This window comes from Macaca thibetana, chromosome 11 (genome assembly GCF_024542745.1).
Source record: "Macaca thibetana thibetana isolate TM-01 chromosome 11, ASM2454274v1, whole genome shotgun sequence".
NCBI lineage: Eukaryota > Metazoa > Chordata > Mammalia > Primates > Cercopithecidae > Macaca > Macaca thibetana.
The window spans coordinates 85,621,707-85,636,538 of record NC_065588.1 but is presented as its reverse complement, the minus strand read 5'-3'; the positions used below and the strand labels follow the sequence as shown (position 1 = coordinate 85,636,538).

Sequence of the window (14,832 nt, the reverse complement as noted above, 5' to 3'; positions counted from 1 at the left end):
TCCTAAGAGACCTTTTCCTCAGTGCCTCACAGGAATGGCAAGATCACCACCAACAGCATGCCTTATGCAGGAATGAAGTGGCGATATATATTTTTTTAATTTTTATTAAAGTTCTAGGGTACATGTGCACAATGTGCAGGTTTGTTACATGTGTATACATGTGCCATGTTGGTATGCTGCACCTATTAACTCGTCATTTACATTAGGTATATCTTGTAATGCTATCCCTCCCCTCCCCCAAGTGGTGATATTTTAAAAATCATCTTCTGAATACGGACTTTGTGCCCTACACTTCTCGTGTGTCATCTCAGTTGTCTCTACCTCACAGTCCTTTGAGGGAGGAATATATATTCCCAATGTTACACACTTCCGAATTCCTTTTCTTGCTTTTTCTCTATAGCGCTTTCACTTTCTAATATATAATTATTTGTTTTATTGGACTGTCCTCATTAGAATGTAAACTTCAGTGAGGCAGGCTATTCTTGTCTGTTTATTCTCTGCTGCTTTCCTGGAATCTAGAATAAATGCGTCAATGAATGAATGAAGTGAGGCCCAGACGACCAGTGAGTGACAGAGGTTTGAACCCAGGCTTATGTGCTGTGCTGATGCACTAGATAAGCAATGGCACTTGATGGCACTTGTGAAGATTAGGATCTATGGCATATTCTAAGGGAGAGAGAAGACGCAACATTTAGTGAATGGTTGACTGATGAAGAGTTGCGTGCAAAGAAAACCACTGGTGTGTAAAAGGAGCAGGGAAAGTAGCCTAACTTTTGATCTTTGACCTCTGTAGGGAGGATGCAACAAAAAACGTGAGGCTGGAGAAAGCCTGGAGGTCAAAATTCAAAATGCTTCCCTTGAGATTCTTCATATGTGGGCAGGGAATACCACGTGGAGGTGAGTATAGTGTCCACAACATTATATATAATCCGTGCATGTGGGCATCCTTAAGAGTCTGTAAAGGGTTTGGCCTCACGTCTTGACACTCTCTGTTGCTACTGTGTGACCTTGGGCAAATTCCTTAATCTTTGTAAATGGGGATAATTTACGTCTTTTCTGAAGACTGTCCGAAATTATGCACGTAAACACAGAAACAAGACGATACCACCCATCGTGTAGTAAGTGCCTAATAGGCATTGTTATATCAGTTTGCTGTGACTGGAGAACACAGTGTTTCAAAGGTAACCAGTAGGGAGAAGTCAGAAATGTAGCTGGGTCCATTCTGATAATCGTGCTAAAGGATTTTGATCCTGGTCTACGATAACACCTCCTTTACTTGACAGCTGAATTGGAACGGATTAAATCGGTTAGGGTAGTACCTCAGAGGGCTTTCCTGGAGATGAGCGAGTGCAGGCGGGCTGTCAAGCAAGCCTCAAGGGGCATCTGTGGGATGCCCAAACCGTGCCCCCAAACCGAGGCCTTTTCACAGATCCTCAATTCAGAAGCATAAAAAATTAATTCCAACAGCTAATAGCACCCCACCACCACTTTAGGACATTTCACCGTACCCATTTTGTTGTCACAGGGACCCTATGAAGCAGATAGTTTTATCTTCATTATAAAGAAGACTGCAACTTAGAACAACTAAATGATTTAACTAAGGGCGCATACCTAGGAAGAAGCGGGGGACACAATGCAAACGAGGGCCGTCCCACTCCAGAAGCCCTTTTCTCAGCATTTCTAGGACTGAGCGGTCAGAACGCCACTTAGCCAATGCGCCAGGAAAGATCGGCATTCCCTTGGCAATAGAGTTCAGAAGCATGGGTAAAAACTACAGTTTCGATGTATCCTCTCGAATCTATAGTCATACTCAGGTAGCTGCGTATTAAAACAGGCAAAGTGGAAACCCAACTTCCCTCCCTTTCTCTTCTGTTGGAGGTGCTGCGCTGAATCTCCAACAGGTTTGCTCTTCTCAGTTCCTCTGCAGGGCATCCTGCCTCTTCCCTCCCTGTCCCCAGGTCCCAATGACTGAAACGTCTCGGGGTGGGAACTTCTGTGACAGATCGGGGAGGATAGGGGGAGTCAACTCCAGCGCAGGCCTCCCACGGCTGAAACTAACAGATACCCAGTGAAATATAGGAGTTTTGTTCCAAAGGCTGCCCAAAAATGGTGCGGAGAAGAGCTCGGCAATCCCCACCTTCGTCGAACACGCTCCTCCAGGGGCGGCCTGCCTGCAGCAGAGCTCCAAAATTGGCAACCTGGGCCTCGCAGCCGCCTTTTTTTAGCCTACATTTCCCAAACCAGGGAAGAGGCGGGTAACTAAAAATGCAAATTGCAGCGGGGGTGTCAGCAGGCATGCCCGTGGGTGCGGGGCGTCGGGCGAAGGGAGACCCCGCGACCTTAGGCGCCCTCGCGGTGTTCACGGTGGGCGCAAAGCGCAGCGAGGGACGCTCCCCAAAGCCGCACCCCGCCGGGCGGCTGCCCCCGCTTCCGCCTCTCAGGCATCGGCGGGACAAAGCGCGGCCTCTTTTCCGCCGGGGTTTAGGGAGGGGAGGCCGGATTAGGGCCCGCGCCTTCCGGCCGTGGCCCTCCCGCGCCGAGCTGGCCGCACACAGGTGGTTTTCCGCTCGGGAGGGGCAGGCCTCGGCACTTTTATATAACAATAGAGCTCCGCGCGCCGGGAACGCGCCTCCCCGCCGCCGCGGCCCCCACCCGGCCACGCCTCCATCCGGCTTCCAGTCCGTCCGCCCCGCGGCGCCTGGGCCGAGCGCTGCTCACTGGCCTGGCCGGCACCTCCCCAAAGTTACCTGCTGGCACTGCAGGGCGGTAGAGACGTTCCCCTCGACTCCTTGGGAGCCAGGAGCCAGGGGGGTCCAGGCAGGCACTCGTCCTTGCTCCCCCCACCCGCCCCACATCTTTATGGAACCGGGAGTCCCGCGCTCAGCCCAGTACCCGTCCACTGCATCGCGCACAACCCCCTGCCCGCCAAGCGGGGAGACGGGGACAGCGGGGCGGTGGCAGGGAGCGCAGCGCGCAGGCGCGACTAGTGCTCCCCGGAGTGCCCGGCGCTGGACAAAGGGAGGAGGCGGCGGCAGGAGAGGGCTGGGGAGGCCCCCTGTGACATGCCTCCCTGCCAACTAACCAATCGTCAAGCCCCCCTGCTGAGGCCCCGCAGCCTGCAGGCCTTCCCCACTCCTCGCCCATGGCGGGGACTGCCGGCCTGGCCCGGCGCGTCCCAGCACACCTCGCCCAGGCAGCCCCGCCAGACCGGCTCCTCCGTCAGAAGCCGAGCTCCTTGCCCAGAAATCATTAACGAGCGCGACCCCCCAGCAGGCGACGGTGGTGATGGGGTGGGGGGAGAGATTTAGATACCCGGAACAATGGCTTGTAACTCCCCACGCCGCTGGAGCGGAATACAGTAAAAGCACTGGACTGACCTAAGAGTTTGTTTCTGCACTCTACATTGTTTTAAAGAAAATAAAATGTTACTTTAAGAAAAAAGGTTTCCTTCTGATTTTCTGGACAACCAGACGTTTGTTTGTTTGCTTTAAAATGTTTCAACAAAATCCTGGCTTGTTTCGAAATATGTTGGATTAGCATTTAACACCTCATCGGTCACTAAAGCCCAGTCAGTTCACCAGCCCCAACACAGCCTCGGCTAAAAGAACATCAGAGCAAACAGAGCTAGGCCTTTAAAACTGGCAAACAAATGCCACACACCGCCTAAAGAAGGGGGGTTGGGGGAGGGGAGGGTTAAGGCGAACTTGGGTCCAAATGAGTTTGAAGAGAATACAAAGAACAAAAAGTCAGCACAAGTTTTCCTAAAGCTAGCTCGCGAACGCTAGCGTCGCGAACAAGGGCTTTTGTGCATGCTAATTGCGCCATTGGTGCGCAAAAGTTCCGACGCGAAGTGTGAACTCTCAACAGAAGGAAACATGAGACAACTGAAGTGCCCTGGTTTATGTGCCCTGCTCCTCCTCCGCTGCCGCCTCCCCTTCTTTCTCCTTCCTCCCGCCGAGCCCGCTGTTGCAGCTTGTTTGCACTGGGGCTTATCCGGAGCGGAAATTCCTTTCCGTTTTTGTGAATGACAAACTCATTAACAATTCATCAACACAACCTGTTCCAGCCGGCCCGTCCCCACGGCAACAGCCCCTTCCGCAGCACGCTCATTGGCTGGCCCGGAGAATGTATCCATTGAGACGCTCGCTGTTTGTATCCATTGAGGAGCTGCCTCGCGCAGGGGGTGTGCGAGGCTGAGTCCAAGGGATAGTGAGCAAATCGAGTCTTAAATAATCCGGGGAGAAAGACGCCCGGGTAGATTTGAGGTGCAGACTTGGTGGGAGGGATTAGGAACCGCTAGACTTTTTTTCCTCCCCTCTCAGTAGAACTGAGTCCGAATTAATTGGATTTCATTCACTGGGGAGGAACAAAAACTGTCTGGGCAGCTTCATTGAGAGATTCATTGACACTAACAGCCAGCGGCTGCAGCTGGGTGCAGAAAGAACCTCCGGCTTTACTTCTGTCTCGTCTTCCCCAACCGCTAGCCTCGGCTTGGGTTAGGCGAGGCGGAATTAAACCCCGCTCCGAGAGCGGCAGCTTCACGCGCGGTGCGCTCGGCCTATGCCTGCCCCGAGGGGCGTCTGGTAGGCACCCCGCCCTCTCCCGCAGCTCGACCCCCATGATAGATACGCTCAGACCCGTGCCCTTCGCGTCGGAAATGGCGATCAGCAAGACGGTGGCGTGGCTCAACGAGCAGCTGGAGCTGGGCAACGAGCGGCTGCTGCTGATGGACTGCCGGCCGCAGGAGCTGTACGAGTCGTCGCACATCGAGTCGGCCATCAACGTGGCCATCCCGGGCATCATGCTGCGGCGCCTGCAGAAGGGCAACCTGCCGGTGCGCGCACTCTTCACGCGCGGCGAGGACCGGGACCGCTTCACCCGGCGCTGCGGCACCGACACAGTGGTGCTCTACGACGAGAGCAGCAGCGACTGGAACGAGAATACGGGCGGCGAGTCAGTGCTAGGGCTGCTGCTCAAGAAGCTCAAGGACGAGGGTTGCCGGGCGTTCTACCTGGAAGGTAAGCGCCGGGGGAACTCCGCGCGCGGGGCAGGGCGAGGGGCGCAGGGCTGCGGGCGGGGCGCGTGGACTGAAAATGCCTCTGCTGCGCTCAGCTGGCGCTTCGGAGCCGCGCTGCTAGCCTAGGGGCCGGCAGCCGGCAAGGTATCGGCCGCGAACCGCGCGTTCCGCACCAGAGAACCGGGCCGGCTCAGAATCCACCCGCTTCCGGCTGCGGGTACCGGCGGTTTCTTTCTAACGGGTTCTGCGCCTTCTTACCCAGAACATTCTCCTCCATCACCCTATTTTCTATCGTTCGATTTTGAATTAAGATTTGGAGGATGGGAGAGATTGTTGGGGATGCAAATTGGCACATCCTAGCTTTCAAAATATTCCAAAAAGTTGCCATTTTGTGTATTTCCGGATTCAAACGAATAAGGGTTCTCTGGCGAGGCGGGCCCGTTCGTTCCATTCCCGATGGTGCACATTTAAAGTGTATTTCTATTATTTATGGTTCTGTATGTAGGGGGTTCGTAGGGTGCTTGTGGTGTTTCTTGCGCCGGGCTGCGGTTCTTACAAGCTGTGAAAACTACTACGGCTTCTCGGGTTACACGATTACTTTTCTCGTTCTGGCAGGTGGCTTCAGTAAGTTCCAAGCCGAGTTCGCCCTGCATTGCGAGACCAATCTAGACGGCTCGTGTAGCAGCAGCTCGCCGCCGTTGCCAGTGCTGGGGCTCGGGGGCCTGCGGATCAGCTCTGACTCTTCCTCGGACATTGAGTCTGACCTTGACCGAGACCCCAATAGTGCAACAGACTCGGATGGCAGTCCGCTGTCCAACAGCCAGCCTTCCTTCCCGGTGGAGATCTTGCCCTTCCTTTACTTGGGTTGTGCCAAAGACTCCACCAACTTGGACGTGTTGGAGGAATTCGGCATCAAGTACATCTTGAACGTCACTCCCAATTTGCCGAATCTCTTTGAGAACGCAGGAGAGTTTAAATACAAGCAAATCCCCATCTCGGATCACTGGAGCCAAAACCTGTCCCAGTTTTTCCCTGAGGCCATTTCTTTCATAGGTGAGACTAATTAATAGTAGTCGTTCTGACATTTAAATGCAAAATTCCCAGCCATTCATAGAGTTTAAGCTGTTAATCGTTCTTGCTGCTTGCTAATTTGTCGTACTGCAGGTCTCTAATTTTCCTAAAGCGTCCTTAATTCTGGTTTATCTTCTCGCTAAGGGAAGAAAACCTGCCTTTTGATATGGCTGCAGATTACAGGTGTATTTGAAACGCTGTTTCTGTGAATCTTTGAATTCAGTCATTTGACAGTCGTTCATAATCGGACAACAGATTTTTCCCACAGTCTTGGACTCAGGGGAAGGGTCAGATAGAAGTATTCACTATAGACAGAAATTCCAGCATTGCTTTATAATTTTAAAAAACCTAGGAGTTATTTTAGGACGTCAAGTTAGTTGTTGGAAAGCAGTATGAATGCTAAATGTTATCCAGTTGAATGATACTGTGATACTGGTAACAGTGAGACAGTGGGTAACCTGAGCCCAGCAGGAAGAACTGTGGGCTGGAAGCCTGGGAGAAGTGAATCTCCAGGCATTGTAATGCATTTCCTATTACAAAGGAACTCATTTTCAGGCCATGTCGACATCCTGTTCCTCCTAATGGGCCGTCCCCTGTGACTTCCCTCTCTCTTTTAAAATGCCTGAATACCTCCATTGTTAGCTGCACAACATTTGGAGAATAATTTAATAGACCCTTGCAGTCTGGTTGTCTGTATAAAAGGCATTCACGAACATATTGCAGGGTTTCTGGTATTCACATGCTGAGGCAAAGAATGCACCCATTAAGGAGTTTTTTGTTGGCAGAAACTTAATACAAAAGCTCTCTTTTCAGAAAATATCTGAAATATGTAATTGTGTCCAGTGTACATGTTTTATTTCAGTGATACATTTTCTGCTGCTTGTAGGGCTCAACTGCCACACACAACTATTATTACTATTATATTTTTAAGTTCACTTCTTAGACTGATCATTCACAAAGGGTGGTTTTCAGTCTACTGAGATCTTGCTTTTCTTTTTGTGTTCACAGATGAAGCCCGGGGCAAGAACTGTGGTGTCTTGGTACATTGCTTGGCTGGCATTAGCCGGTCAGTCACTGTGACTGTGGCTTACCTTATGCAGAAGCTCAATCTGTCGATGAACGATGCCTATGACATTGTCAAGATGAAGAAATCCAACATATCCCCTAACTTCAACTTCATGGGTCAGCTGCTGGACTTCGAGAGGACACTGGGACTCAGCAGCCCCTGTGACAACCGGGTTCCAGCACAGCAGCTGTATTTTACCACCCCCTCCAACCAGAATGTCTACCAGGTGGACTCCCTGCAATCTACGTGAAAGACCCCACACCCCTCCTTGCTGGAATGTGTCTGGTCCTTCAGCAGTTTCTCTTGGCAGCATCAGCTGGGCTGCTTTCTTTGTGTGTGGCCCCAGGTGTCAAAATGACACCGGCTGTCTGTACTAGACAAGGTTACCAAGTGCGGAATTGGTTAATACTAACAGAGAGATTTGCTCCATTCTCTTTGGAATAACAGGACATGCTGTATAGATACAGGCAGTAGGTTTGCTCTGTATCCATGTGTACAGCCTACCCATGCAGGGACTGGGATTCGAGGACTTCCAGGCGCATAGGGTAGGACCAAATGGTAGGGTAGGAGCATGTGTTCTTTAGGGCCTTGTAAGGCTGTTTCCTTTTGCATCTGGAACTGACTATATAATTGTCTTCAATGAAGACTAATTCAATTTTGCATATAGAGGAGCCAAAGAGAGATTTCAGCTCTGTATTTGTGGTATCAGTTTGGAAAAAAATCTGATACTCCATTTGATTATTGTAAATATTTGATCTTAAATCACTTGACAGTGTTTGTTTGAATTGTGTTTGTTTTTTCCTTTGATGGGCTTAAAAGAAATGATCCAAAGGGAGAAAGAGCAGTATGCCACCTCTTAAAACAAAACAAAACAAAACAAAAAAATTGTGCTCTTTTCTAATCCAAAGGGTATATTTGCAGCATGCTTGACTTTACCAATTCTGATGACACCTTTATGGACACTATTATCACTAAGACCTTGTTATGGCGAAGTCTTTAGTCTTTTTCACGTATCTTCCTCATGATTTTTTTCTCTTTATGTAGTTTGACTATGCCTTACCTTTGTAAATATTTTGGCGGGGATAATCTTGTGTTGTCTCAAAGGGGATAATCTTGGAAAGACACCAAATCATGGGCTCACTTAAAAAAAAAAAAAAACAAACCCTTCAGCTGTGCTAAACAGTATATTACCTCTGTATAAAATTCTTCAGGGAGTGTCACCTCAAATGCAATACTTTGGGTTGGTTTCTTTCCTTTAAAAAAATTGTATAAAACTGGAAGTGTGTGTGTGAGCATGGGTACCCATTTGATAGGAGAAATGCATTTGATTGTGAAGAAGGGAGAGTTAAATTGCTCCATTATGTTCGTGGTGTAAAGTTTTGAGCTGGAATTTATTATAAGAATGTAAAACCTTAAATTATTAATAAATAACTATTTTGGCTATTGAGTGTGTATTTTTTAAAAAATCTCAGTTACGCCTGTGTATGAAGTGACACATTTTAGAGCTTTTTCATTCAGGGATTGATTTTGACTTGTAGGCATAGCAGGGCAAAGTTCTTTTTAAGCTTTTCCTAGAATGTTTTTCAGCAGCAGTTTATGAAATTCATCATTTGTCACAAAGATGACATCCTAGAATGGACTATCATGTATATGAACAATACCTTTTATGAGTATAGTTCAGGCTTAAAATTTTAAAGCCCCTGAAGAAAAATGAATCTATAGAGCATAGCTTGCTGAGGAAGAAAATTTGGATATTAACCACAGAGAGGTGTAGCAGAATAAGATGACAGCCACATGTTAACCTCTTGTCTATCCTTCACTGTCAGGATCCTCTGCTCCATAATGCTGAGATAATGCCAAGGAGGAAGTAGGGATAATTCCTTTTCCAGTCTGTTACTGGCAATTCTACCTGCAGATATCCTAGTGTGAGAAGGATGAATCCAGAATGATGTCTCCATTTTTTTCCCCTAGCATGCGTGTGGCAAGGCATATCTAAGCTTCCTCACTGTGTCAGGATATGGCTTTAGAATTTTACATTGGCACTTAGGAGGCAACTTAGTCATCCCTGTTCTAATGTGCTTTTTTGTTTAACTGGTTTGGGATGTGGGTCAGAAACCCCTATTGAAACTTGTGGGGATTATCTTGAATAGTTTCTTTCCAAGCTAAAGGCTTTATATCTTGTCATTTTTCTTGGGACCTATCCTCTCACCTCAGGTGTAAAAATATACAAACCAAAATAAAAGGCAGGTGTATGGAATCAAGAGAACTAGAACATACCTACATCTTTTTGCATGAGCTCAGTCCCTTCATGTGAAGTGGGGAGAAGGATGAGCTTTTTACCCACATGGCACGTGTTAACTGCTTGGTCGTCTACACTTCAGGAGGCAAGCGGCCTTCGTTGGATGGCAATCATATAAAACTGTCCACGGTGATTTTTAAGCAACTAAGTATAAAAAGCAAACCGAAATAGTGCAAAAAATATATATACCAAGTCAGTCTGTCCTATTTGGGTGTCCCAAGTCAGCAAGAGCACAGAAAGGAGAAGTGGATTGCAGTTCAACTTGGCTTGTGTTAATCCAGTTCTGAACGGTTTCCGCTCCTGGCATTCCCTAAACTGCCTGTTCAAAGTAGGGATTTGCAAGCAGCGTTAGCAATTTCCTGTCCAGCTGCAGCTCAAGTAGCTGAGTGCTTTTCCCCCCTTTCTTTTCTCTGATTTCTTTTCTTTTTCTTTTTCTTTCTTTCGTTTTTTTTTTTTTTTTTAAACTATGGGCTGTGGATAATTTTAGTGCATTTCCTCTTTGTGGATTATTATCTCTTTCCTCCTAGAACCTGTATACATTGAGTTCCTACTGCTTGGCTCAAGCCGACAGCTGGCCTCCCCAGCACTTCCTCTCGTTTCACTGTGGGTTTGTTGTTTGTCAGTCCACTTCTGAAATTAATAATGTTTTCTGGCTAAGTGCCACAAGCCATTACCACAAAGGGGAAGTAACACATATGAATAGCAGGAAGCCATGCAGGGTCACAGTGTGAGCTGAACCTGTGGAGGGAGCATAATTGAGCCTGGCCCATTCAGCAAGTGTCTGACGGCAATTTGGGGAGAGGGAGCTTGCTGCATCTAAGCAGCTCAAGCTGTGAAAAAAACAAAAAAAGTTTCCAATAAATTGGGAGCAAATGGTCTTTGTCACCAGTCTGAATAAAGGAGAGAGAGTATGAAGAGCTTAGAGCCTCCATAAAGTTGCAATGTTTGAGGTTTCTCCCCCTTCTCCTGACATATTGTTTCAGAAGGCTGGTGAACAGAGGGGTGCCTGTTTCCCTCTATTCTCACCAAAGGACTCACGTTAAATGGGTGGTTTTTACGGTTCACATAGGCCAGAAGATTCAAAGAGCTATTCTCTTTCCTTCTTTTTCTTCTGTGGAAGGTGGAAGGTTGTAACTGACAGCATGGGCCCCCACCTCACTCTGTGCCTCCCTTTCTTCCAGCTATATCAGGGCTCCTCTGGTTCCTTTGTGCTTGCAGTAGCCGCGTGAAGGCGATCATTTTGCATCTTGGAGTTGGGCTGGCTTCCTGAATGGAGCCCGCACGGTTACTAGGGCAACCTTTGCCAGCAGCTGCAGTTCCACCGCCTCCTTCCTCACCTGCTGTCCCCATTAGTAGCTTCCTCAGGTCTCTGAGAAAGCGTTACCTTTCCTGGCCTTTTGCAGGGGCGTTGGGGTGGGGTATGGCTTTTGGGAAGGGGAGGTTATCTGCAGGTTTCCTGGGAGCTGCAGGAGACTTAGAGAAAGCAGTGGTTAATCGTATGAACTGGTCTTAGGGTTAAAATAGGAGTGAAAAAGGGTTATCTGGGGATAAAAATACCAACACAGTCTTCAAAGGAATGAAAACTGAGACTTGCACTGACCTGACAATTAGGAGACCTGAACTGTAGCTCCTGCTTTCTTGCTAATGAATCAGGTAGCCCTGGGCAGCGCACCCAGTCTTACTGCATTTCTTTTTTCTTGTCTATAAAAATGAGGGAGTTTTTGCCTCCCATTCTAGGATTCTCTCATAATTCTAGCTTCTGTTCATGGATTGGTGACACTTATTACATGATAAAATGAGGTGCAGAGCAGGTGAAACAAGTAACTAACATTTATCATGAATACCAGATACTACACTTTGTATCTCATTTAATCTTCAAAACAGTTCTGTGAGATAGGTCCTATTATCATCTTTATTTTGCAAAGAGGAAACTGTGGCAGAGAAAGGCCAACAAAGCCTAAAGCCACCTATGGGACACCTGACACGTAACATTAGAGAAGGTTTGCATATCCAGTGCTTGTTACTGCGGAACTGAACCTTGAGCCTTTGGCTCTTCCTGTTGGAAATTGCTTGTCATCAGTATTTGCTCCCCTTTATAAAGTCTCATGATGTCGGCTAGGAAATGCTGTCCCCATTATCCAGCTGAGGAAGTGGAGGAAGCAGAGGTTAAATGACTAGCCAAATTCCATGTGAATTCCACAGCCACGTGGGAGGCCCCAGCTGGTGTGCTGTCAGAGAGGTGTCCACCAGGGGTAAACTTCCATCCTCCTTCTCCGCAGAGAATTTGCTCTTCCTTGGTCCTATTGGCACTTAAATTATAAAACGACTTTTCCTAAGAATCTCTAAAATGGCTACCAGCTAGCATAGGACCTGACCCTGACCCTTGCCCATACTCCCCTTTCACGATGACAGAAGTAAACTGGACCCAAAGAAGTTCACTTCCTCACTCTGATCCCACCTAGAGGCAAACTGGAAGAGGGAGGTGGGTCAGGGGAAAGGGGAAGGGTGTGAAGAAGCAAGGAGGAGAGGCAGAAGGCATATATATGGTGCAGGTCTGCAGAAGAAGAGAGGTAAACTGACCAGCAAATTAGCAAATAATGGAGATGGGGGTTTTTAGGACACAGCCAGGGCAGATCATGTGGTAGCTGGCTGTAAGAAAATATCCTTGAAATGTCCTCTTAAAAAAATCAGTCTTCAGACTTTCAGCTGCTTCAAAAGGATTACTTTGGGTGTAAATTTATATGCAGTTCCTCACACAGCCATAATCGTTTTCGGAAAGATCCTGCAAGACTTTCAAATACCCTTGTTCCTCCCGTGTTCTCATTGCTCACTTAGCAATTGGCCCTGAATCAGTCCAGTTATGGTGAAAGAATTTTCAAACTTCTTTAAAGTCCAAAATCGATTTCCTGAGAATATTGAAGGGCACAGAACAAAGTTCAAACAACTCACAAATATTTATCCAGGCCTTGGTGTGCATTGCACTGGTTCGATGAAACAAGTTAAAAATAAAAGGCAACGAAAGACCTCACAGGAGCCCGCAGAGGCTGAAGGCAATGACCTGTTTCTAGATGGAACCGCTAAAGTGCCCAAATCAAAGAGGAGCTCTGAAGAAACTATCGGGCAAGCTCTTGTATTTCCCTATCTGCTTCCCCTAACATTTTAGACCCCACATTTTAGTTTTTTACATAGGAAAGGATTAACAGCTCACATGTATGCAATTTGACCCACTCACTTTCTTACTTCGTCATGGAAAACGCCACTAGAGAAAGTGTGCATATCTATTATCTATCACTGATGTAATGAAAACATGTTAAACCACCATACCTTCAAACATGAACTCTCAGACACTCAAAGGAAAAGTGAGGAAATATCATTCACTTTTTGATAGTGACATCCAAGAAAGCACGAAGCAAGTCTGGAAAAGGTTGCTAATTCTAAAGAATTCTGTTTCCTATTTTTGGGGAAAATCTAAGTATTTATCACATTAAGTAGTTTTCACTGGGTCCAGTTTAATTCCTATTGCAAATATGAACAGAAGGAGGAAAGAAAGAGCGGAAGGAGCGGCAGGGGTTCTTAGGGTGTACCTAGCTCTCTGAAAAATTGTAGCAGGAATGTCCTTTTATCTTATGTTCCATTTATTTATTGCTACATTACAAAGCGCCCCAAAACTTAGTGGCTTCAAACAACAGTCATTTATTTTGTTCCTAAGTCTGCATTTGGTCAGGGCTCAGCAGGGGAGGCTGGCCTCTCATCAGTGCAGTTTTCTCAGGGACAGTTCAACTACTAGCCAGAGGATTCATTTCTAAGATAGTTCATTCACTTTGCTGGCGAGTTGGTTTTGGCTTTGGCTGCCCACTGGGACTTCTGCCAGGGGCCAGGGCTAGGGACTTTGGTTCTCCATGTGGCCTAAATTTCCACATAGTATAGTGGCTGGGTTCCATGGATGAAATACCCAGAGAGAGAGAGAGCGAGCCTGGTGGAAACTATATTGATTTTTATGACCTGTTCAGAGGTCACTTCTGCTGCATGCAAAGTTTTAGGCAACAGGATGTAAAAATCCACCTTTTAATGGAGGAGAGGAAAAATTCTGAAAAAGCACAAGAGATGGAAAATATAGTTGCAGTCGTTCTTGGAAAGTACAATGTGCCACCTCTTGGTTGCATGAAAGTTGTTTCAATGTGGGACCATGAGAGTAATAGTGAGTACCCACTGAGATAGATATAAAAGTGCTTAGCCATATTAGTTTCTTGGTCCAATCTTGAAAACATTAACGTTTTCATCAACTACTGTAATTGTTCTTTTAATCCTATTTTTGTCATCTGGTTCTAATGTTAACAATACAGTAATGAATGCCATCAAAATTACTCTATTGTTAACATTAGAGGCTGGGTGCGGCGGCTCACGCCCGTAATCCCAGCACTTTGGGAGGCTGACAGGGGTGGATCACAAGGTCAAGAGATCAAGACAATTCTGGCCCACATGGTGAAAACCCGTCTCTACTAAAAATACAAAAATTAGCCAGGTGTGGTGCCGGGCACCTGTAGTCCCAGCTGCTCGGCAGGCTGAGGCAGGAGAATCACTTGAACCTGGGAGGCAGAGGTTGCAGTGAGCCGAGATCTCACCACTGCACTCCAGCCTGGTGACAGAGCGAGACTCCATCTCAAACAAACAAGCAAACAAACAAAATTTTTAGATTGACCCATAAAATAAAACAGTTTTTATAAAAGAATATTAATTTTTTTATTTTGTCAGAGAAAACATTATATTTGAGATTGAGTCACCCGAGTTATTGAGTGTAGCTATGGTACATTATTTTCATGCAAAATATAGTGTTCCATTGTATTACATTAGAGTAAGTAATCTTACTTTGGTAGAATTCTGTTTTTCCCTCTAATTTTGACTATTATGAACAATACTGCTAAGAACACTTTGGTGCATGTACTCTAATGCACATGTGTACACATTTCCCAGTGGTTTACAGAGGAGTGGAATAAGCATAGTTTGTGTAGAACTTCAATTTCAGACAATTAACATTGTTTTTGAAGTGAGTATTCCAATTTATATTCCCACCAATAGTATTTAACTTTTCATACTCTTCCAAATTTTTTATAAACACTTGTTTTGTTTAAACTTTTTAGTTTTTACCAATCTAGTAGATGTGAAATGGTAGTTTATTGTGATTCTAATTTCCATTATTCTGATTCCTAATGAGGTTGGATCCTTTTCTTCTGTTCATTGGCCATAAGATATTTTATTTTGTGAAGAGCCTGTTCAAATCTGTTGTCAAGTTTCAGTTGTGTTCGTTCTATTTTTTGTGTTGATATCAGAGGTGCTTGGATACTCTAAATACTAGTCCTCTATTGAGTATATGCATTAAAA

The 14,832-nt window shown here is 46.4% G+C and overlaps 1 protein-coding gene and 1 long non-coding RNA gene across 3 annotated transcripts in view; one reads left to right on the top strand and one right to left on the bottom strand.

Annotated features, from left to right (window-relative positions):
* The window catches only part of LOC126930952 (uncharacterized), a 32,178-nt gene extending 29,209 nt beyond the window's left edge, over positions 1–2,969 (bottom strand). Inside the window, exon 1 of the long non-coding RNA XR_007717725.1 lies at positions 2,748–2,969. This is a non-coding gene — a long non-coding RNA (uncharacterized LOC126930952). The remainder of the gene's footprint in view (positions 1–2,747) is intronic.
* Positions 2,970–4,045: 1,076 nt separating this feature from the next.
* On the top strand, positions 4,046–8,601 carry DUSP6 (dual specificity phosphatase 6). Of its 2 annotated transcripts, XM_050748566.1 has the most exons (3): positions 4,046–5,018; positions 5,633–6,070; positions 7,097–8,601. In XM_050748566.1, the coding sequence occupies exons 1-3, from the start codon at positions 4,619–4,621 to the stop codon at positions 7,402–7,404; spliced, it is 1,146 nt and encodes a 381-aa protein (XP_050604523.1). In that variant the 5' UTR covers positions 4,046–4,618; the 3' UTR covers positions 7,405–8,601. The 2 variants fall into 2 exon arrangements, with proteins under 2 accessions (XP_050604523.1, XP_050604524.1); XM_050748567.1 differs by lacking the exon at positions 5,633–6,070.
* The last annotated feature ends 6,231 nt before the right edge of the window (positions 8,602–14,832 follow it).

What these genes read in the sequence shown, in the direction of transcription:
- DUSP6 (XM_050748566.1), top strand. Translation starts at nt 4,619, where the DNA reads ATGATAGATACGCTCAGACCCGTGCCCTTCGCGTCGGAAATGGCGATC. An exon ending in CCGGGCGTTCTACCTGGAAG is followed by an intron (nt 5,019 to 5,632) that starts GTAAGCGCCGGG and finishes TCGTTCTGGCAG; the next exon opens with GTGGCTTCAGTAAGTTCCAA. An exon ending in TGAGGCCATTTCTTTCATAG is followed by an intron (nt 6,071 to 7,096) that starts GTGAGACTAATT and finishes TTGTGTTCACAG; the next exon opens with ATGAAGCCCGGGGCAAGAAC.